At 34.5% G+C, this 23,663-nt stretch overlaps 1 protein-coding gene and 1 pseudogene across 1 annotated transcript; both read right to left on the reverse strand.

Moving 5' to 3' along the window:
* Positions 1-3,876: 3,876 nt before the first annotated feature.
* LOC143583783 (pentatricopeptide repeat-containing protein At1g15510, chloroplastic pseudogene) lies at positions 3,877-7,257 on the reverse strand (annotated as a pseudogene).
* A 4,279-nt stretch (positions 7,258-11,536) lies between these two features.
* Positions 11,537-14,317, reverse strand: LOC143583784 (uncharacterized). Its single transcript, XM_077065999.1, has 4 exons — positions 14,191-14,317; positions 13,918-14,013; positions 13,666-13,770; positions 11,537-11,806 (listed from the first exon to the last, which is right to left on the reverse strand). Exons 1-4 carry the CDS (start codon positions 14,285-14,287, stop codon positions 11,541-11,543), a joined length of 564 nt encoding a protein of 187 aa, XP_076922114.1. The 5' UTR covers positions 14,288-14,317; the 3' UTR covers positions 11,537-11,540.
* Positions 14,318-23,663: the final 9,346 nt, after the last annotated feature.

The following is a 23,663-nucleotide window of genomic DNA, read 5'->3' on the forward strand; positions in this document are numbered from 1 at the left end:
AATAGTTGGGTACTTATAAGTTATAAGTGCGAGTACTTCTTCTGAGTCACTCTTGTAGGATATCAAGATGGGATTAGGAACACATGAGATTAAACACAACTTCGAGTAAATGCAAGCGTGGAACTTTTGGCTCGTGTAGTGCACTTGCATGTTGGATATATATGCCTAGAACACACACATATGATGTTATGAGGGTCACACACGAAACAATTATGTTGAATATACGTTTAATGTGATTAAAAGATAAATCGTGTCAAGATTAGTTGTATTTTCTATTTAGTGAAAAATAAATAGACAATTTAAAATGATAATAGATATTATTTATTTATATTTATGATGAATTAATACATATTAATTTATTAACCTTTTTAGTAATTATGTAATTGACCATTTTTGCATTAATCTAGTTAGGTAACCAGTCATTTTTTTTATCCACTGACTCACCCGATCATCTTCATTCCATCAAAAAGAGGAAACCCACATATATGTGAGAAAACTCCTTGCCCAACTTTAGCCCCCTATTTTATTTTATTTTTTATTTATTATTTTATTTTATTTTTTGTCTCAAGTGAGACTTGAACAGTTGAACCCAACATATGTGTCTTATTATATTGAAGTCTTTAGGTGTTTCATCATAACCATTTGAACTAGAGGTCATTGGAAGTTAACAAGTAACTAATCTAGCTTAACTAAATCTACATGTTTTTTTGACCAAATAGTTAGAAAAAAGTACAGAATAAAATGCAAGACATCTTCATCTTATTTAAACAAACTCAATTTTTTATTTCATCTTCTGTAATTATTGTTTTCTCCTATAATTATGTATGTTTTATACTCTCATAAAAGTGATTATATTCGGGAAAGAATATTACTCGATTATTTGGAATTATTTTATCATGTTCGTTTTCAGAATTAGTTAGCTATTTTATTACTTTTTTGTGACAGCAAAAATTTTCCAATGATTTATACACTTATATTATTTATAATTGGACAATTGGGCATATTGATTATTGAAGTCATCAACAAACAAGCCGCCAATAAAGACAAATATCTTTCTATTGTATTCTAATATCAAGGCTTTTGTATGTATTGGCATAAAATATGAATCAAGTGGAGAGTGGAAACACCATGATCTTATTCGCATAAACGTAAATGTTCAATCATGCTATGCATTTGTAGATATATATTTTTATGCCCATGCTCTGTAGTCTCTTTCAACTTTCTTATAACTAGGCTTGAATAATTTAATAAACGTTCTCAGTTAATATAATAATAATAATAATAATAATAATAATAATAATAATAATAATAGTAGTATAAGTGTAAGGATATATGGTCAATTACTTTGAAAAACAAATCTTAAATATATAAAAGTCCTTTGAATCTATCTATCTATAATATATATAAACGAAAACATAAAAATCTTATGTGTCGCGATGTGGTTGCTCCCTCTTTTTTTGAAGTCACTAGATTTGCTTGATTTTTAAATTGAGGCTTCTCATGCATGTGACCCGAATTCATGGGTATGGGTCTTACCAAACCCAGATATTCTTTAAACGGGTTATAACATCTCATTAAATTAAAAATTATTCTCACCAATTTATTGATGTAAAAATCCTATAAAATAGTATATAATAAAAATTAATATCTTATTTATTTTAAAAAGGATATATATATTATTTAAATTAGAAAACCAATTTGATAGTAAAAAAATAAATAAACGGATCTTGGGTCTTATCAAACCATGCATAAGTATATTATTTTCATAAATATTATTTATAATTAAAAAACCAATTTTATAGTAAAAAAATAAACGGGTCATGGGTCTCATCAAAACCATATAGCTTTTAAACCGGGTTATAATATCTCATTTATTTGTGAAACAATTTATTATCAAACCATAGGTATATTATTAACTTTCATACAATAAAAAATATAAATTCAAAAAATAAATAAATATTAGAACAAACAATATAAAACAACCCCCGTAATACGGGAGATAAAAACTAGTGGATATATATATATATATATACACAGGTGTCTACTAGGATTTTTATGGTTTCGTTTATATATGGGAAAATTCCCTAAATGACCAAAAATATGAGAGAGAAAAAATGATCAAAAAAGAATCAAAATTCCCAAAATAACCCATGAAATTTGTACTGAGTCGACACATTGGTAATATAACCGATGGGATTTTCCAACCAATGAAAACTTGACACTTGGAAAGTTTCTGACATTTTCGACGAGATTTTTAAAAATCTTGGGGTTTTCGTCCATATTTCTAATTTAAAGCATTTTGTAAAATATAGTTTTCCAGACCGTTTTTTTATGTTTCATATCTGTTCCGTTCAAATTATTATTATTCCTAACTTTTTTTTATCTTCATCTTCATCTTCTTCATCTTCATCTTCATCTTCCATCTTCATCTTCATCTTCATCTTCATCTTCCATCTTCATATTCATATTCCATCTAACAATAAACCATTGTTCTTTTATAATCAACAAATTAACTCCACCACTCAAGTAAGAACAAGAATTCGGAACCGCCACTTTCCACCGGAACCTCCACTTTCCACCGGAACAAGAATTCCGTTACTTGAACCATCACTCGGAACCAACACTTTCCACCGCGCATGCATCACCCGGTTATAGCTCCAAACCAACCTAAGAAACCCCTACGGTCCGTCATTAGACCCGAAACCTACAATGGAATTTGATAATATTGTAGTTTGTTCCAGTGGAAGAAGATGGAAGATGAATATGATGAAAAAGCTGGGAATAATAATAATTTGAATGGACCAGATAGGAAACATAAAAATCCACCTGGAGAGACTGTTTTTTACAAAAAGATTTAAAGAACAGATTTGGACGAAAACCCCAAGAGTTTCAAAAATACGGTCGGATTTGTTAGATTCTTGCCACGTGTCAACTTTTAAATGGTTAATCAATCTCGTCTGTTATATTTCCAATGTGTCGACTCAGTACAAATTTCATGGGTTATTTTGAGAATTTGGATTCTTTTTGAATCATTTTTTTTTCTCTCTCTCCTATTTTGAGTCATTTAGGGAATTTTCCCATATATATATTATAGATGAGAGTCGATATTAGTTATTATTAGGCATAAATATGTTTTTTCTCCTATTCGCTAGGTTTAATGTGTTTTATTTATTTATCTATTGTATACAAAAATACATACACATTAATATATTCACATTAAGAGAAGCAACGTGAGAAACGTTAACCTTAACTAGGAATTAAGAAATGAAAGAAAGTAATAATAATAATCTTGAAATACTACAGATATAAACTTAAATTATTATATATACTATAGAAAATAAAAATATAAAAAAATTCTGACGAAAGGACGGGCGTATGCTTAAACATTACTTAAATTGAATTGGCACCTACTACATGGCTGCTTTCCCAAGCAATTTTTTTGTATTCATGCTCAAGTGTCTTTTAATACATTAAATATTGTTTAGATAATATTTTTTTTTGGCGTTATATTAATAAAAAAGAAAAAAAAACTTTTACATCAAAGCCCAACTCCCATCATGCATGCTATTTTATTTTATCAATATAAAACAAATATATCAATTCAGAGATAATAATGTAAGAGGCTGTTTATTAGTAATTTAGTGATTTCATTAGGACTTTAAGAATTCAGAGGTTATTTTTAAATCCATTAGAAGTAGAGTTTGTTTGATTCATTAAAAATATATTTGTTAACGGTTCATAAACTTATAAATAGTTAAGTTTCACATACATGTCCGTCTTTTAGTAATTCATGCTAGGATTGGATTACCCAGTAGCCTAATATTTTTATTACTTGCTTTCAAAACATCATACCCTACCTTGACTTTCCACTAATTGATGTCGAATCTGAATGAAATCTTCATCAACTATATTAAATTGCATTATAGAATAAATATCTTTTAACAACTATTAAAATGCATTATAGAAAAAGGAACCATATCGCATGGTTGGATGTGAAGCACATGTCATGAAAATAGTTAAAAACTTAAAAACACACTAGAAAACAATTAAATCCAAATAAGCAGGACATAACTATGCCAGATATTTACAAGTAAATAATTACAAACGTGGTTGGTCTGATTGAAACTGAAATCAGAAAATGGTTGTTTAATAAGTGTGAGACGCTCATAATTATAGAAATTATGATTATAATCCGTATGTGACAACTTTCGAGAGTTTGTGAAGAACAGAACGGGATTTTTTAAAGATTTTTGGCATCGTTACTTTCGGTACCAGCATCAAACTCATCCCTACTGTATAGTTAATAACATCACACTCCGATGACTTCCAAATATGATTTGATGTTGGATGAAATGTGAATGCTCTTATGAGGGTTAAACCGACAACCTTTCGTAAATTTATAGATCTTTACATGGTTCACATGTTGTCCTTCAAATCAGCTTTCACTGCGTTTGTACCTTTAACCCCATGAGAATCTGCATAGCGGAAGCTGTATTTTACCTGATCCCATTAATTAGCAGTGTATTCATATGTTTCGTGAGTGTACTCATGTTAACCAAAAAGCAAACACACGACGAATTAGCGAATTTCGGGATAATTCCGAGCATGGAAAACAAACTATAATATCAAAATTCATTTGTATCATGGTGAACTTTTTGGCTTATAACCAGAATCTCCACAAGAGCACAAACCATCCTTAAAAAGATGATAACATTCAGTATCCCTAACACTAATTTCTCTCCTAACAACTTTAGAAATATACTTCACCAAATCATGACAACTTTCACACATGTAAAGACTTTTCGTTACCCGTATAGGCACGCCCGGAGCCGTGTTCAAAAGCCCAAATCCAACCGCCAATCTTTCACTATGCCCGCACAAAACACCCGCTTTAGAATCATCATCATAATCAACTTCATTAGTTTCCTCCATTTGTTCATAAAAACCATCCAAAATTGAATTAATTTGTTTCACTTGAGGATGATTCTTATCACCAGTAAGAAAAGCATGAATGTTCCCTTTAACTTCCACCCAACTGCAACCCGGGTCAATTATAACCCCTTGTTCGCGCATTGACTTTTTCAACTTCGCAATTTCATCCCATTTATTATTATCAGCATAAAAATTACACAAAAGTGTATAATACCCGACGTTTTCTAGCACGTTTAGATCAAATAAACACCGGGCTGCAAGTTCACCTAACTCGAGATTTCTATAAATCCTGCACGCGTTTAAAAGAGCTCCCCATATCGCTTCATCCGGTTCTATACGCATTTTGGTAATATACGTGTATGCTTCTTCAAGTTTCCCTGCACGCGCGAGTAAATCCACCACACACGCGTAATGTTTAAGGTTAGGGGCAATACCGTAATTTTCTGTCATAATCTTGAAATACTCTAATCCTTGTTCTACCATACCGGATCTACTACACGCACATAATAAAGAAATAAAGGTAACCGAGTCAGGGTTGGGTGCCACGTCTGATTTGACCATTTTGGTGAAAAAGTCAATGGCGAGTTGACCGTGTCCTCTTTGTGCAAAACCGGTCAACATTGTGTTCCAAGAAGCAATGTCTTGATTTATTGAATTGAACTGGTTCCACGCAGTTTTCATGTTCCCACACTTTACATACATGTCCAAAAGCACGTTTGGGACGAATCCGTCGGACGCAAACCCGTGTCTTAACGTGTATGCGTGTATCTCTTTTCCGGTCAACAAAGCTCCAATTTTGGCACATGCGGAGAGAATGGTGATTATAGTAACTGAATTTGGTTGTAAAGTAAGGTTCATTGTTCTAAAGATAATAATCGCTTCAAGATTTCGGTTATTGGTTACAAAACCGTTAATGATTGAAGTCCAAGATATGATGTTCTTGTTGGGGATGAGTTTGAAGACTTCCAAAGCTTTATCAATAAGTTTACATTTGGAATAAAGATTGATTAACGCATTAGCGACAATAACATAGGATATAAGCCCACTCGTTTTAGCATATTCGTGTAGCTCGATACCCAAATCTAAATAACTTAAAGAAGCACACGCTGAGATAACACTAGCAAGAGCGATCTCATCCGGTTTAATGTTATCTATCTTCATTTTCTTGTAAAAGTCTATAGCTTTTTCAGACATGCCATTATTCTCATAACTTGAAATCATAGACGTGTAAGACACGATATCTTTCGATTTGATTCTGGTAAAAATGTTTTCAGCTTCTTCAAGAGCTCCAATGCTCGAGTAAAATTGTATTAACGAGTTACTAACGGAAACATCTTGTCCAAACGCGTGTTTCATAGCATACGCGTGCATAGTTTTACCTAATCTTTGATCATCAACAAATTCACAAGCGGATATTACACTAGTTACAGTCATCAAATCCAGAGCCACAAAGCAATCAAGCATGTCAACAAACAACTTCAACCCTTCCAAACACTCCTCATTTTCAAAACACCCCGAGATCATCGCATTCCACGAAATCGTATCCCTTTCAGGCATTTCATCAAACACTACGCGCGCAGTACCTACCCTCCCACATTTCACATACATAGTAATCAAAGCATTATTCACATCAACATTACACCCGTACCCAAACTGCAACACGTGAACATGAACCTCTCTCCCCCTAATCACATCCACCACCGCCCCACAAGTCCGTAAAACGCTAGCAAAAGTATACACATCGGGTCTTCGACCTGCCCACAACATCCGATTATACAAACCCAAACCCTCATCAAAGTAACCCGCTTTCGCATACCCGCCAATTAAAACATTCCAAGTGAACACATTTCTCTCAGGCATTTTACCGAACACGTACCATGCATCAACCAAATTACCCAATCTCACAAACATACTCAACAAAGCATTCCCAAGCTTAACACTCAACTGGGTATTCGAATCGTTAATCGAACCATAAACTTGACGCCCTTGAGGCTCTACTCGCTTACGCTCGCAGAGGTCAATAAGCAAGACGTAAGTATCCTCTTCGACGTGAATTCTGAGTTTAGTGACAGCGTGTAAGAGGGTTAAAGCTTGTTGTAAGTTGCCGTGAAGACAGAGGCTGCATATGAGAGAATTTGGGTCTCTGGTGTCGGTGTTTTGTACGGATGATGATGATATTTGGTGAGTCTTTTTGAAGGAGAGTTTGTGGGTGTGTGATGGGATGGTGAAATGGTTGGTGGGTTTGGAGATGTGGGTGTGGTGAAGAGAGGTTGTGAAGTCGGAGTGGTGTGAAGTGACGGTTGGAGGTTTAACACAGACCGCCATTTACGGTGGTGGTGGTCTGAGTTGCCGGTTGTTTGACTTAGTAAAAAGTGGACTAAGGGGGTGTTTGGGATTCCTTATTTTTCTCCCCTCGTAACTTATGAAATTGAATAAGTCCTTTTTTCTTCATTTTAGTGTTTGGGAAGTTATAAGAATTTATGGGTTTCTCTTTACTGATAAAGTTAAAAGATGGGTTTTAAATAAGTTGGGAAATTCTAACTTATCTTCTTATATGTTTTGAAATACCCTTTCCACCCTTATTCCAATTCATTTTACATCAATAAGTTAAACCAAATACTTTTTAAAAAACAACTTATTGACTTATATTAATCCAAACACTTTATTTTAAAACTCCTTATCAAATATCACAAGGCCTTTTTTACTTATCACAAAAAGTCATTTTCACCTTAAATAAGGAATCCCAAACACACCCTAACAGAGATAGAAGTGAGATATGAAATTAGTGAACAAGTCTAGCCTAAACTTCATATACTAATTAAGCTAATGGGTGTTAAGGATTGCTTATTTTTATCAGTTTATAACTTATTAACTTTTTGAAAAGTAATATGTGTTTGAAATTGTTTTTGATGAGAAAATTAATAAATTACACTTTTATTACACTTTTGTAAGTTATTAACTTATTAAAAAGATAGAAATAGTTAGACCATCATCTATAGTGAGGGGCTTCGAAGCCCCTCCCTAGTGTCACGTCAGCGCCAAGTGGACACCGGGGGCTTCAAAGCCCGGCTTCGAAGCCCCTTAATTTTTTACTTTTTTTATAAATTAAGGGGAGTGGCCCACCAACATTCACCATTATTCGACACCCAACATATATTCCTTTAGCAACTCTTAATCTTAATCCACCACTACCACCACTACCACCACTTTCTTCTTTAACAATGGCCATGAATCTTTCAAACCCTTGAATCTCAGATCCACTCAACCCACCACCAAAAAACTGGTTTCTCTTATAATTGTACGTTCGGATTAGGTGTGCGGGAGCTCGTGGTTATCGACGGCATTGCCACCCTCGTGTTCGGCCCTAAGGCCATGCCGGAAATTGGTCGGAACTTTGGCAAAACCCTTAAAATCTTTCAACAGGTATAAATCAATTATTTTATTTATAAATTACGGGGAGTCATTGAAAGGGAGGGCCCCACCAACATTCACCATCGTGCCGCCCGTTGCGTTGCCCGGACCCTCGCCGCCCAACCTTCGTTGGCGCCCCACCGTGGTGTTCCGCGCCCTCGTCGCTCAAAAAAGCCCCTCTAGGGCGCCCCATAGCATATGGTCTTATTTATACAAGTATAATATATTCACGAGCTTAAACCTTGTTGCCTGTAAGACTTGAACCTAAGATTTTTCCCTCCCAAACTCAAGTTTTAAACTTTAAATGTTTTATCTCTACCAACATACCGCCACACTAATGAACACAATGTTTTATTTCCTTATATCATCCTCATTCACAAGCCAAAAACTTGTTTTTACCTTGCCCATAAATTGTATGAGCTACACTTTCAATATCTTTCTGACTCAATCCACTTTTTTAAGCGATATGCTTCACCGTATGCAGCAACCCACCTGGTGACAGTTTCGTTAAGTCGATGGTAACGACCTTTCATTTGACCTATACTCCTCGGACCAAGCTTTTCTGGATTTTCTACTTGAGCTGCATCATACAATTTTTTTACTCGTGTTCACAACACTGAAATCTTTTGGTTTTTGCCAATGATGTTATTTCCATTAATGATACATCATGCCGACATTAGAGCGACATTTTCAGTAACATCCCATTTAGTGTCTCCCTTTGATTGATTTTCAGAATTTTGTGCGCTTTCAAGACTTTAGTGACAAAATCTTGACTTGGGTTCGGAAAAAAGGTAGAGTTTTGATAGTACCAAGTACTGGGATAATCTTCAGAATCTCCAAGACTAAAATGAAAAATTTGTATTTGAAGGATCCATAGTAGACAATACTAATGGAAAGAGTTGAATTGAAGATGGATATGAAAGTGATATGATACCATATTTATATGGAAAAAGTTGAATTATATAATCAGATAATGTTAGATTGTTTAGATTTTAAGTTTTATCCAAAAAATCATATGAACCAATATGAATTTTACAAGTGTCGAATGATGAATTATATAATATGATAATGTTAGATTTTCTAGATAATAAGTTCTATCCAAAAATCTTATGAACTAATATAAAGTTGACAAGTGGTGGATAATATAAATCGGTAATGATTAAAAATAATTTTTTTTACAAACTTCAAAAAATTATCTCGATGTGTTCACAAAAAAAAACTGAACAAGAATGTGTTTTTAGAATTTTTAAAAAACTTAATTAATAAAAGTTATTAGAAAAAAAAAACAATATTGATGTTAAAATTAATTAGTTTAAAAGAAAAAACAAAAAAGAAAATAAAATAAAAAAAGAGAATCATAGAATGAATGACATGTGAATGTGAACTTGTTTGCCATAAAATTTGTCACCACGTGCGTGCCGTTCGCCACTTTTTGATTGATTTTTTTTAATCATTAATAGTGTTACAAACTAAGGGTGGTTTGGAATCAGGGATTGGACTTAAAACATCCAAGTATCCAACTCATTGAACTTCACCTGAACAAACCGAGCAAATTGATTAGTCAAAATACAATGGTACTTGGCCACTTGAACAAAAAAGTGATGAAATGGAATAAAATCAGTGAACACAATTTAAATAAAGGCCAAAAAGATAATATATTAATTCTAACATTGAAAGTGATGAAAATAATGTCGATTCCCATCATACTTTTTCATCTAGAACCAAATCAAAACCATGCCGTTCATCTAGAACAACACCTCTAAAAAATGGCATGTAATTTGAAACGTGGAAAAAAAATAGAACATGACAAATTTGAAGTCCAAATTAGAACAAAAAATCAATGAAAAATAAATATATGAAATCAAAATTTATTTAACTTAAATTAAGGTAGCTGTAAAACCTCTAAGCATCAGGGTTTGAAAGAAGTACCGGATTCAAGTCTTACATAGTCATAAACAAAGATTAAATATACCAGTCATGCATCTTATTAATTTTTCAAGGGTTTCATTCCAAATCCAATTTCAATTCAAAATTTTATTTTCTTTGAAGCACATTCCATTAGAGCTGTGCAACGGTTTAGAACCACGAGAACCGAACCGGACCGGAACCGGAACCGAACCGGAACCGAAAATGACTAAAAATAAGAACCGGAACCGGTTATAGTTAACCGGTTCGGTTCCAGAACCGGTAAAGTCGGTTCTCGCTAATCGGTTCTTGCCAGAACCGTTTCCGTTGTATATTTATCAAATATGTTGTGCAAACTTTGCAAATTACAAAACAAGTTTATATAATTGTATGTCTTCTTTCATGGTAAAATTAATTTAGATTACAACATGAACATCTGTTATATGTTTGATTAAAACCTAATTGTTTAAGTTAAATAAATCATTAGCAATGATAGATTAAAGGAAGATCATATCATTTTATACTAAATTACCTTGATAGCTTAAATCAAAATTGACCATGGTTGCTAGATTTTGAACGAAAAAAAAAGAATATTCGAATTAAATAATGATCGAATGGATGCAGGTTAATAAGTTACTCTATAAAATATGGGTATTGGTAAATTTAGTTAAAACGTTTTTAATATTTTGGTTCTTCGGTTCCAAGTCTAGAACCGCCGGTTTTACCCGAAACCGAACCGCAAACCGTTTAATGCAGATTCTGAGTACCGAGAACCGTAATGTAACACAGGTTAACGGTTCTGAGGCACCAGTTCGGTTCTGGTTCCGCAGTTCTGGCGGTTCCGAACCATTTTTTGCTCACCCCTACATTCCATGAACCAAACGGCCCATTAATAACAAAAATAACTCATTGATCCAAGCTCTCTATTGGCATGTGATCTAAAACAAAACACATGTATAATAAATTTTTTTTTAAAAAAAGGAAACAAAAAGAGTATAATCAATAACCACAACCAAAAGTTGTGTTTTTTTTTGCTTCGGTAGGTAATGGAAACATTGAACAATACAACAATGCAAACAAATATTTGATGGATCAAATATCTTTAGACTTGAATAAAATAATCCGTTTTGAGCCAAACTCTCCTGTGGCATGTTATCTAAACAAACACCATCTATTATAAAAACAAAAAGAGTGTTATTATCAATCAATAACCAACACCAAAAGTTCTGCTTTTGTTTTTTTTTTTTTTGCTTTAGTAGGTAACGGAAACATTGAACAATACAATGCAAAAACTATGATTCTTCTTTAGTCAGATCACGGATACGGGCCCGCAATGCTTCCTCTCGAGCCCGCTTTGCAGCAAGAGCTTCCTCGTCAAGAACCTGAATGGGCAACCATTCGGGCCACTTGAACCCGCCCTTTTTCTTGTCATCACCAGTAGTTACTACCGACTCATACATGTCCTTGAAAACAGGTTTTAATTTGATAGCAGCATAGTCAACCCCAGTTCCCACAATGGCAATCCCAATGGAGTAACGGATCGCACCAGGAACACCACCTGATGTCAATATTTGGTGACAGTTATTTTTTCATTGGCCAATAAACTTAATGAAGTTTAAGTGAGTGAGAAAAATTGATTGTTGGCAAACATATATACTTTAACAATCTCATGGAATGTAGCCATATCAATTATATAATGAAATAATTTCCATTCATCTGATTCACACACTTTCTGTCTCAAGTTTTTTTAACTTTTCAATAAATATTTAAGATATCATTAAAAAAAGGGTTCATTTACACTTTTCTAATCACATGACAATTAGCAAACTCTACAACTAGCAACACAAATGAAGTCGAGATTTCAGTTAGGAAATCTCATCATATGTCCTCAAATATTAAGAATGTAAATAATGTAATAACTATTACATTTAATCTGTGGTTGGTAACTTAGTATATTGTTATTCCATTCTTAACCTTGTAAGTTATGCAACTTTTGAACTTAATATGCAACTTTTTCTTAACAAACAGAATAATAGCAAGCAGACAGAAGAAAAAGTATTATGTGTGCTCATAAATTAGCCTAAACAACCAACATTCTGAAGAAAAAGAATCTTAAAGTGACCAACGGATTGTTGATGATGTTTTGCTTTAGTTTTTCTTAGGCATGGCCATCTTTGCCCAAACACTTAAGTTTGTCTTATTTTGGAATTAAAAATTTCAAGTTGCTATAAAGTGAATTTGTCGTTTATGTTGGGCATCCTTGTTAAAAATTCGATCTATTTTTATTTGTGATATGTTTGTTTTGTGTGTGATTTGGTTAGAGTTTTAATTATCTGTAGTTATTCCCTTTTGATTCAATAATATGTTGGGACATTAGTGAGAAGATTGCTTTGAAGGATCCAAGGATATAGCTGCTTATAAAACCTCAAGCTGTGAATATACAAGTGTGTAAAATATAAAGTTCCAATATGTCTGTGTTATACTTGTATTTGACGTTTGCAGTTCGCACTTTGAATGTTGAAATTGAGGAAAATAATTAAGACATGAGCGTTCATGCATCCAAAAATACCTCTTGTTGAACCCTTTTCGGTTCAATTTCATATAAAAAAATGTCTTCTACAAGGCCAGTATAATCAAATGCTGCTAGGAAGCTTAAAGAGCAATAAAATAAACACAAGGTGAAAAAAACCGGTGCAGTTTTCTCAAGGAGTCAACAACAGCAAAGGTTGACACCGAGTCATCTGGCACCAAGTCAAAACAAAGTTATGTGAAGAACATATTTTCCAATATCTAGTCAATGTTTGAGAACTTAACCTCAAACCAGTTTTTAATGATAAAAGTGATAAACTGATAAACATGAACCTAATTAAAGCGTAAGCTTGTGTTTAACTGTGTATGTGAGTGTTATGACTCGAGATGTGGAATATGGTTAAAAGGGCTAGCAGCTGTGAGAAGAAAGGTGAGATAAGCTGTTTATGTTATTACATCTCTTTTAGTTCAGGATGCAAATTATATTTTACAACGATTGATTGGAGATCCTATACGATATACGGTGTACAAGACAGAATGTATCTTTTGTTTTTCTTAAATTGATCATTTTTTTCTAAAACAGCCCTTTTAACCTGTACGCATTTTTGTCAACCCCTGTCCCGAACCAATATGACCATTTTTAAACCAACCCATCCTAACCAAAACTCATTCTAACCCGTTACCCTGCCCGACCTGCTCCACCCATCCTAACTAAATACGAACGATCGCAAAGAACCGCACACTAAGATTTACAAGGTTCACGGTTCACCTAACAGTGGCCTTAACAAATGAACATTCACTACATAAAGAAAACAATATTATATATATATATACTGGAGATTAATCGATGCTTGTAACCATAAAACACAGGGAGCATTAGTAACTAACCTTGCAATCTGCCTAGAATAGCACCAGTACCAAATCCCGCAATTGCAGAGTCAAACAGATTATCAGGCTCAGAATGCCTGCTAACTCTTACGAACTCTTGAGCACCTGCCATCAAAGAAAACACACGAAACTCAAGGCTGCATAGCATTACATCATTCACTTTCACAAAGTAAACCCGACAATCCAACATCACAGTTAACTTATTCATAATAACTGGATACAATAAACCAAAAGGAGGATACGATCGTTTACCACAGTAGCAACCGGTGACAATGGCAAGATTGGTGGCGTAAGTAGACATTAATGCCCGGTCGTAAACCGTCCATCCGATTCCGCCTCCCACGATTCCTAATCCATCATAAACACATGTTATATAACAGTTTTTAGATTCCAATTCAAACAAATCATACAAGCTAAAAGACTAAATGTTAACTACTACTAGTAGTTGATATTCTATTCTGCTACAAATTGAGTGCGAAAGCATCATTGAATTGAAAGAGAGAATAAGTTTGGGGCAAAACCAACCTCCGAGAATAGTAGGATAAAGAAGTCGAGTTCTCCAATTGATTCCGTCCTCTTCTAGGGTTTTTATTTTTATTTCTATTTCATCAGCCGGTTCCATTTCCGAACATAAAATCTCAGTTTTTGATCCAGGTACGGATATAATATGCATTTTATTACCAAAACACGTACACAGAACCGGTGTCACACCCTGCCATGGGGGCCTGGGAGTTTTATGGACAAATTGGTACCAAGTGTAAGCAGCGGAATATTATTGATAAAAATAAGTTATAACGTTTGCACTAAGTATTTTATGACAAGGTGTAACTACACAACTATCTCTTCTCTGACACTGCTACAATCACGAGGTTGGTTCTACTAATCTTCTTGGCATCTAATCTTCATAACTCATGTTCGGCATACGCCTCTATCCTTAAGCATTCTCATTACAAAGCTAATCCAAATTACTAATCTCCATAGTACCTAAATACATGCTAAAAAGTGTCAACTAAAAAGTTGGTGAGTTCGTATAATGTTTGGAGTTATCGGGTTCATTCGGGTTAACCGAGTTTCGGTTTCATTTGATTAATTTTGGTTGAGCCCGTGTTACATATTATGGTACCATTATTGAGCGTATCTCTAGCTCTATCCGGTTCTACCTAAACATTGGGTTGTGCCCATTAGTTATTATATTGACGGTTCGGGCCAAGACCTTTAACGTACGGTTCGATTCGACAATTCGACTAACATCACATTGGCGATAAGTTTTCTTTAAAAAAAAAATTTGACCCTATTTTTGGGATTGTTACAGTCTTCTCAACTTACAAGAATTTCGTCCTCGAAATTCAACATAGGTTATATAGGTGAGAGTAACACTTATTTTTCTTGTTTATATTTTACAACTTCGTTAACTTAATATATCCGGCTCTAAGACGGTACCAAATCTGGGGATGACGACAATACATAGGATGTTAATATTAGGAATTTACCACTAGGCCAAACAAATAATTGACATAAAATTGAGGTATAAGAATCATCAAATGAAATATGATTAGCCATCCAGGCTTATACAAAACCGAAAAAAACTTCAATTATACAAAACCAAAGAACTTCAATGAGATGTACTGACGTTGTAATTTGTTTATTCTAGAGCATAACAGTTTAGTAATGTTATAACTTTCCCTTGCTGGACTTATTGTCCTAATGGAGGTTCTGAATGGTATTGAAGGTTAAGTCGAAAAGATGTCGTATTCATATATTTCTCAAGATCGGATTGGAACGACGTGGTCGAAATATAGGTAGGCAAGCTTCAAAGGTATGTAGACTCCCATATCATGTCTTAAAATTTTTACCCCAAGGGTAACATCATAGAATCAAAGAGTGACTTCGGCTCTTACAAGAGTTGTTCAACAAATTAGATTTTTGCGTTTACATGAGAAGATTATATTCTAGCACCTTAACTGAAAGATCTATCATCTCACCCTGTGGAACTATCATTCAAGAAAATGTATCTTTGAATAATTTGGGCTGATTGGGAGTGGTCTAAACAACGGAAAGATTCCTACCAAGAATAAAGTAATTCAAGGGATTGACCGTCCTCCGTATTCTTCTCAAAAACTAAATGGTTTTATCATGAAATGCATTTATATTCTATGATAAAACTGTTAGAATGACAAAGTTAAACTAGTTATCCTAGTTAGATGCTATTTGGATGTCAGCTATCCTTAGAGAAGTGTTGTCTAAAGAATGTTTCTTGAAGGTTGCATTCAATCAAATCCAATACTTTCATCGAAGAAGAGGAACATGATGGAAAGATGACGCATTCTAATAAGAAACGAAATGATATTGTAGTCGTAAGGTCACTATGGTTGGTTCCACGTTCTCATTCGGAATCCACCACGAGACTGTTAGGTATAATCATCACTCTATAAATAAAAGGAAAAAAACAACTTATGCTTAGAAGATATAAAATGATGCTATAGACGTGAAGTCACTAAGTTGGACTTGGACTGAGGAATTCAGCATAGGTGTCAACAACTTCCTCCACGTAGGCTAGGGTAGTCTTAGAAAAGTCGCACGAAGTTGTCTAGTAAAGTGAATAAGATATCATGAAGATGTTGATTTGAGTCGCGTTTTTCTCAACTACCAGCTTAACAACAATAGTAGTGAAAAATAATTATTAAACATACTAGAGTTACATGAATTTATAAACGTAAGTATGATTGAATTTTATAAGTTATAAAAAAAATGTGTGCACGTAATTTTTATAAAAAGTCTATATATAGCGTTGAATCCTATTTTGAAGGGAAATGTATGGATGAAAAGGTCATTCAGTCAGCCAACATCTTGTGATTACAAAATTTCAAATAAGATGTTAAGTCATTTTCATTCAAAAGTATTATTGAAAATAATGATAAACTTGGATTTCATAAAAGAGTTTAAAAAAAACCATGGGTTTTTGTTAATATAAATATCATCACTAAATTTTTAGTTCCTCGGAAAAATGCAGTAAATTTTAACAAAATTCAGAAAGAACTTTTATAATCCTTTCATAAAACTTTTGGTCTACTTTAATGAATCTTTATATATGGTTTGTATATACATTTAAGAAACTCTTAGTTATCCACAACAAGATTCGAAGAATTAATATAGTTTAACTATTGAAATTGTTGTAAATACAAATATGGATCAAAATTATTAGATTGATCCTTGAAGGATATGAAGTTAACTCTTAGAAATAAAGGAGGGCGTAACTAAGAAGAATTAAGGTTTCTCGGTTGTAGAAGCAAATAATGGGAGTTGGAATGATCCTTAATCTAGGTTTTGGATACTAGCTAGCAAGTTCCATATTTCAAAAGTTTCTCATTGTATATAGATTACCTCACAACTATGGGTTAACCAATAAATCTTTCTAGGACAAATTGGGAATTTAAGATTTCAACATTCAAACCTACAAGGTGGTAGTGCGTCATGAGGTTCATGAGGTGTTCGTACGGATCATTTGCATAGTCGTCTGAATCAAAGAATTAAGAAAAGATATAGTATGGTAGGAAGGATCCAAATTATTATCTAATAGTTAAACAAAATATCTTTAGAATTATTCATAGAAATATCTTAATAAGGAACATTTCTTAAGCAAAGGTTTAAAGGAAAATACGATGATAATACAAACAATTAGGTATGCATTCCTACTGTGGAGGTTACGAGATTAGTTCTCCATAGAAGAAAAGTCCATTTTTTTAAGGTTTGGTGGTGCGACACTATCTTTAATGAAAATTATCATTGGATACTAAATGTTAACAAGGAATGGTTGAGATGGTGTAGGCATGGGTGGGTACAGAAGAAGTCAACACTTGGCGTTGTAGGATTGTTTAGCGGTTTAAATATCATTATAAAAAGTGGCTTGTCGAAGAAAATTCACCATATACCCATTTGGGTAATTTTTGTAACGTAAGAAGCAAGATTACATATGGATGAGACAAACTCTAGACATGTTATATGAATCCAGGGTTTACAAAAGTAAAGGTTGGAATGTTCTCAAGTCTCTAGGATTGTTCAATTATATAAGTGGCGTATCACTATCAAGGTGTGTGCACGTTGGGAAACGTAGCTACACATTTGAAATTATTGGTTGAGAGCCTTTGAAAAGACTTTAATAGAATCTCACGTCCCTCTAGTTTTGTTTTCGGAGTCCTACGTATAATATTAATATCGATTTGGAATATGAGTCGTGATGAACTAGCACTCGTGAATAAAGCTATGCTGGCGTGGAGAAGTCTGGTTACTTTCATGTTAGCCATTGATAGTAGTCATGTAGAACTAAGGCGTACCAATGATTGGGATAAAGTAGCCGAAAGAAATATCAAAAGTATCGTCCAGATAGATGTATATCAATGCATGAACAAAGGAAATACAATATCAAGTGTTTTGCGATCTTGACTAGTTGAAGTGTTCGAAAATGCTAGACGAGTCTACTATAATCATGAAAATCTTCCTAGTGTAGTTGCCTCGTTGGATTAGAGATCATGCATGACAAAAGGTCAACATATATATGTGTCAAAGAAGTAGAGAGTAGAGGGATTCAACATACAGGAATAATATAACTGACAAGTTTTGAATACGACTACTCAGAAAGTCGCAATAGGGAATACCCTAACCCTGGGAACCGGGGCCTGGCTATCCTTCGTTTGCGGTCGACGTTCCGGCAAAGTGTGTCCGTCGACAGCTGAATGTTTCGATCTGGTTCGATTCCACTGAATCCCCAATCCTTTGCTTGCTGTGCAGTGACAGTACCAATATCCACTAATCGTTGTTTCCAGATACGGTTGCCGGTTGACATCTCTTCTAATTCGTCGCAATTGAAGTAATGAGCCTCCCAATATTGGGAGGCTCATTACTTCAATTAGTCCCCATGTTCCTCGAATGGATCTCTTAGTTGTTGAGAAGGTTGCCGCTTACACTTAGCTTAAGATGAGGAACTGATAAAGTGACGAAAGAGTTCACTAAGCTCTAAATGAAGGGTACCGTCATGCCGTCGTAGTTGATAACTCATAAAGTACATTAAGTTTGGATTTAGCAATGTGTCCACTTTTGTTGTTATACTTGTATATGCATGGTTTTTGTAATAGTTTTGGTTGATGGTGTTGGTTACCATAACAGGGTCACTAGAACTCACACGCACGTGCAAATTTATAATTAAGTTGATCACCTATAATTATAAATTTGTCTTGCGTGGTCACTCTAGTTTTCTCCTATCAAGGTGTTTTATATGAATTTTTGTTCATAGTTAGTTTTGCATTTCCCTAAGCAAGCTCTTGTGGCACTCCTAGTAATTCAATATGGGCTCCTATGTTACTCAGTCTATGGCTTTCTATGGATAGAGATGAAGGTAAATCACGCAACCTTTTTTGCTAAGTACAAGAAATAAATGATTAACACAAAAACGGGTCAAAGCCCCCAAATAGGTCTCGAGCATAACACGCTCCATTCAATATAGTAGCCTTCTGGCATTGGCATATACTCTCGCGCATAACTCGCTCCAATCAAACTAGTGCGCCCTATATACAATAATATAAATCACATGTGCATAAAAGTCTTACAAGTACCCATAAGAAAATCAATAGCTTATCATGTATGCACACTTTCAAATCAATAAGATCATTACTTAGTTGTTAATCCTCTAAATAATGTCTTAGAGTTCTATAAGCCAAATCATATAACTAGTCAATTCCGATAGCCAACCGTTAGAGTTCTATTGGTCAACTTAAGTGTTTTCATATACCTAATTGTTCAAGGTCTTTGCAGTGTCAGAGTCTTAGCGGGTAGGGATCCTTAAAAAGCATTTCGGTTAAAACTTAGAAATCTCTAATGAATTCTAATTCGCTGAAACCTTTGGCTCTGATGCCAATCTGTCACACCCTGCCATGGGGGCCTGGGAGTTTTATGGACAAATTGGTACCAAATGTAAGCAGCGGAATATTATTGATAAAAATAAGTTATAACGTTTGCACTAAGTATTTTATGACAAGGTGTAACTACACAACTATCTCTTCTCCGACACTGCTACAATCACGAGGTTGGTTATACTAATCTTCTTGGCATCTAATCTTCATAACTCATGTTCGGCATACGCCTCTATCCTTAAGCATTCTCATTACAAAGCTAATCCAAATTGCTAATCTCCATAGTACTTGAATACATGCTAAAAAGTGTCAACTAAAAAGTTGGTGAGTTCGTATAATGTTTGGAGTTATCGGGTTCATTCGGGTTAACCGAGTTTCGGTTTCATTTGATTAATTTTGGTTGAGCCCGTGTTACATATTATGGTACCATTATTGAGCTTATCTCTAGCTCTATCCGGTTCTACCTAAACATTGGGTTGTGCCCATTAGTTATTATATTGATGGTTCGGGCCAAGACCTTTAACGTACGGTTCGATTCGACAATTCAACTAACATCACATTGGCGATAAGTTTTCTTAAAAAAAAAATTTGACCCTATTTTTGGGATTGTTACAACCGGATTGATTTATACCTGGTAATACCAAATTACGGGAACCGATATTTTCCAATACTCGAAACCATGTTTTTCAAATAACCGAAAATACATGAAAAATACCTAAGAAAAATACCATGCAACTCCTTAAAAAAACCAATCCATAGTGGAAAAAACCCGAAAATAGGGTTTTTTTAAAGTAGAGTATTCAAATACCCAGTTTTAAAATACCGGGTTCTATACCCGACCCGAACCCAATGCATAGGGTATGGTTATTAAAGACAATGCATGGACCCGAACCCAATCTGAATATTTCCAATACCCGCTCATATCAAAACCCGGTTCTATACCCGGTATTAAAAAAACCTGATTCAGTGATTTGTGCACCTCTAGGCTCTAGGGGGTGAAAGCAAATTGAGCCGGTTTAATTTATAAAACGATAGCCCAAAGTATAGTTTTAGTTATGGACTTTTTGGGCCTACTCATCACCCAACCCAAAAGCGATCATTATACATTGTTACCTTACCTCCTAAACATGCGTTACAATTTGAAACGGGTAATCTTATTTCTAGTCTCGTATTCGATTCTAAAATAATGCTCTATACTTCTATGTCGTATTTCATACACATCGGTGTTGACTATCAGGTATGCTTATCAGGTTACTGAAAATCACATGTTGAGATTCTAAGCTTACACATTTAACTAGTTTAACTCTTATATGTAATTTATACGACAAAGAAACTAGAAATAAAATTAAAAATAAAAATATGTGAGCTAATGTTGCTCTATTACACAAGGCGAAGGAATACAAAAATAAATTGTTTACAAATATAAATATATTTAAAGGAAACTGATATCTATATCTATGCTACATTATAATATAGACAGAGATCCTTAATCTTTTACATTCTCTTTCTTTGAGAACGGCTATATTAATTATCCTTCACCAACGGTACCCTTTAATATTTTAATCCTTCAATTCTCCAGCAACCGTCAATTGATTTCTAATAACCGATATTGAATGACTTCTCCTTAAGCGATTGAATGCGATGTTGCTTCACCTTCAAATTATTTACCCTACCCATCATGCGCCTTAAACTTCATTGGCGTTTGGGTAAGTTGAATAGAATCAGTTGTAATTAGTGATAAAGATACCAATCAATTGGGTAAATCGAATTGAATCAATTGTAATTTTACTGTTGATTGTTGATCATTTTAATTGTAAAGTGCAGCTTTCTTCTTTATTTGTGGGTTATGATTTTGCCTCTTCATAAATTTCAGGTTCGTAATCCCTCTTTAATTGCAGCTTATTATTTTCCGATTAGCTTTAATTTTAGTTATAATGTATCGGACTAGAATCGGGCAACATATCGTCTTAATAGTATGTATGTATGTTCAATTTTTTTAGCCAATCTCATACTCAGTCTCATATCCAATTATTCATAGCAAATATTTTGATTTCATATTTATATTAGCAAATATTTTAATTTCATATTTATATGTCATGTTCGAATTTATCCACATTTAACATTAAGAGAGAAAATGGGATTGCATATGAAAAAGAACGTAGAAGGAAGTGAGCAACTAAAGTTTTGAACAATTTAAGTAAGGTTTAATAGATTTTAATAATCCCTATTGCTTGGTATTTGTCGATAGTAATACATATTCATTTTATCACCACTGAAGGTCCAAAATTTCAAAAAGTTGCCCCCAGTGGTCCCCCGTTAAAAACGACTTAACGGCGTTATACTTTTTTTTTCGAATTTTAACTAATTTTTTAGGACTTTTGATATAAATGAGAATACAAATCAACTGATGTAAAACTTAACTCGAAACAGCGATCCAAACGACTTGATTTTTGTTAATTGAAAGTTCGAACACATGAATTAAAGCAAAAAATCAAGTCGTTTGGATCACCTTTTTGAGTTAAGTTTTACATTAATCGATTCGTTTTCTCGTTCTTATCAAAAACCCTAAAATATTAGTTTGGAATTCGGAAAAAAAAATATAACACCGTTAAGTCATATTTAACAGGGACCACCGGGGGTCAACTTTTTGAAATTTGGGACCGTTACCAGTCAATAAAAATTATTAAAATCCAATAAACTTTTAAGTAACCATGTCTTTTTTAACAACAAACCACATATTCACTGAAGAGGTAGGTCCCCGTAAAGCCCAGCTGGACCCGCAAGACACACTTTAAAGAGGTACGTCTGCGCAAAGATCAACTGGTTCCGCAGGACCCACCAGGCTCAGAGATGAAGACCTTACACGCAGTAAGCCAGCTGTTCCCGCAGGAAAGCCTCCCTTGGTACAGTACCCTGCCTGTTCCCGCAGCTGTGGGTACAAACCAAGGAAGGCTACTCGCACTAACAGTAAAGCTACACGCATAAGGCACTAACTCTTATACTTCAGCAATGTCACATGAAGAAGGAATGAGCATGGCGGGAATATTCCCGCCCAAAAGAGCCAGTCCGTACGCTTCCATAAGTTCTTTTGTACTATACCTACCAAGGTATGAACAAAAAGACAAGATCTGGTAAAAGCGACCCATGAACCAGTCACAGGGTGACAGCTCACCGACAATAGTACGAGGAGGAGCACGCTCCAGTACAAAACGTCGCCATCAGCCGCTGCCTACCCACCAACTCCCATCGTGGCACGAACATAGCCCGTAGTTGGTGGAAAAGGAATATTATACAGCTGGCCGTACCTGCTTGGAAACCTACCTTCGGCTATAAATACTCCAACACCTTGGAACGGTATCATCATCTCATATTATCTTATCTTCTCTCTAGCTATTTCTCTCAATATACACTTATATTCAGAGCAATCTAGTCTGATTCTCACGCCGGAGGGTGGTCACAAGGAGGAACCCCCCCCCCCCTTCTCAGTGACGAGCTCACGGTGTCTGTTTTGCAGGTCGAGAAGAATAACCATCTTTGCCGGACCTAACCCTCGTGGGAAACATCTACTTAACCCTAAGATTATCCGTAATCTGCCGGGGACATTTAGTGTTTTTTCATTGGCGTCATCCGTGGGACAAACTAGAACTAATGCACTTCATTTTCTTTTGCGCGTGATGTGATTTGAACCCAAATTTACATCATTTGCGCGTGATGTGATTTGAACCTCACTATTTCAGTACAGTTAAGACTAAATGCACTTCATTTTCTTTTGAGTCATATTTATATGATACTACGTATTTGTCACCCATTTTATCGTGTTAGATGTGATAAAAAATAATAATAAATGATTGCCGTCATAGTCACCGGCACAGCAAGTCAACTGCCACTTACCAACCAAGTAACCAACACACTAAAATAGTAAAATACACTAAATCAAAACTTCTAAGAAAACCCGTTTCAAAATTATGTACAAACAAATCCAAAGTGTGACCCGTTCGCTAAAGAATATAAACTTGCTTAAGTATCAGAAACCAAGTCTAAGCTTATTAACAGTATGTCAATATATCAGATAAATACGTTAACAAATTAACAATC

Source organism: Bidens hawaiensis, unplaced genomic scaffold (assembly GCF_021521415.1).
Source record: "Bidens hawaiensis isolate Kalapana, Puna unplaced genomic scaffold, B.hawaiensis_p1.1 tig00032526_1, whole genome shotgun sequence".
Taxonomy (NCBI): Eukaryota; Viridiplantae; Streptophyta; class Magnoliopsida; order Asterales; family Asteraceae; genus Bidens; species Bidens hawaiensis.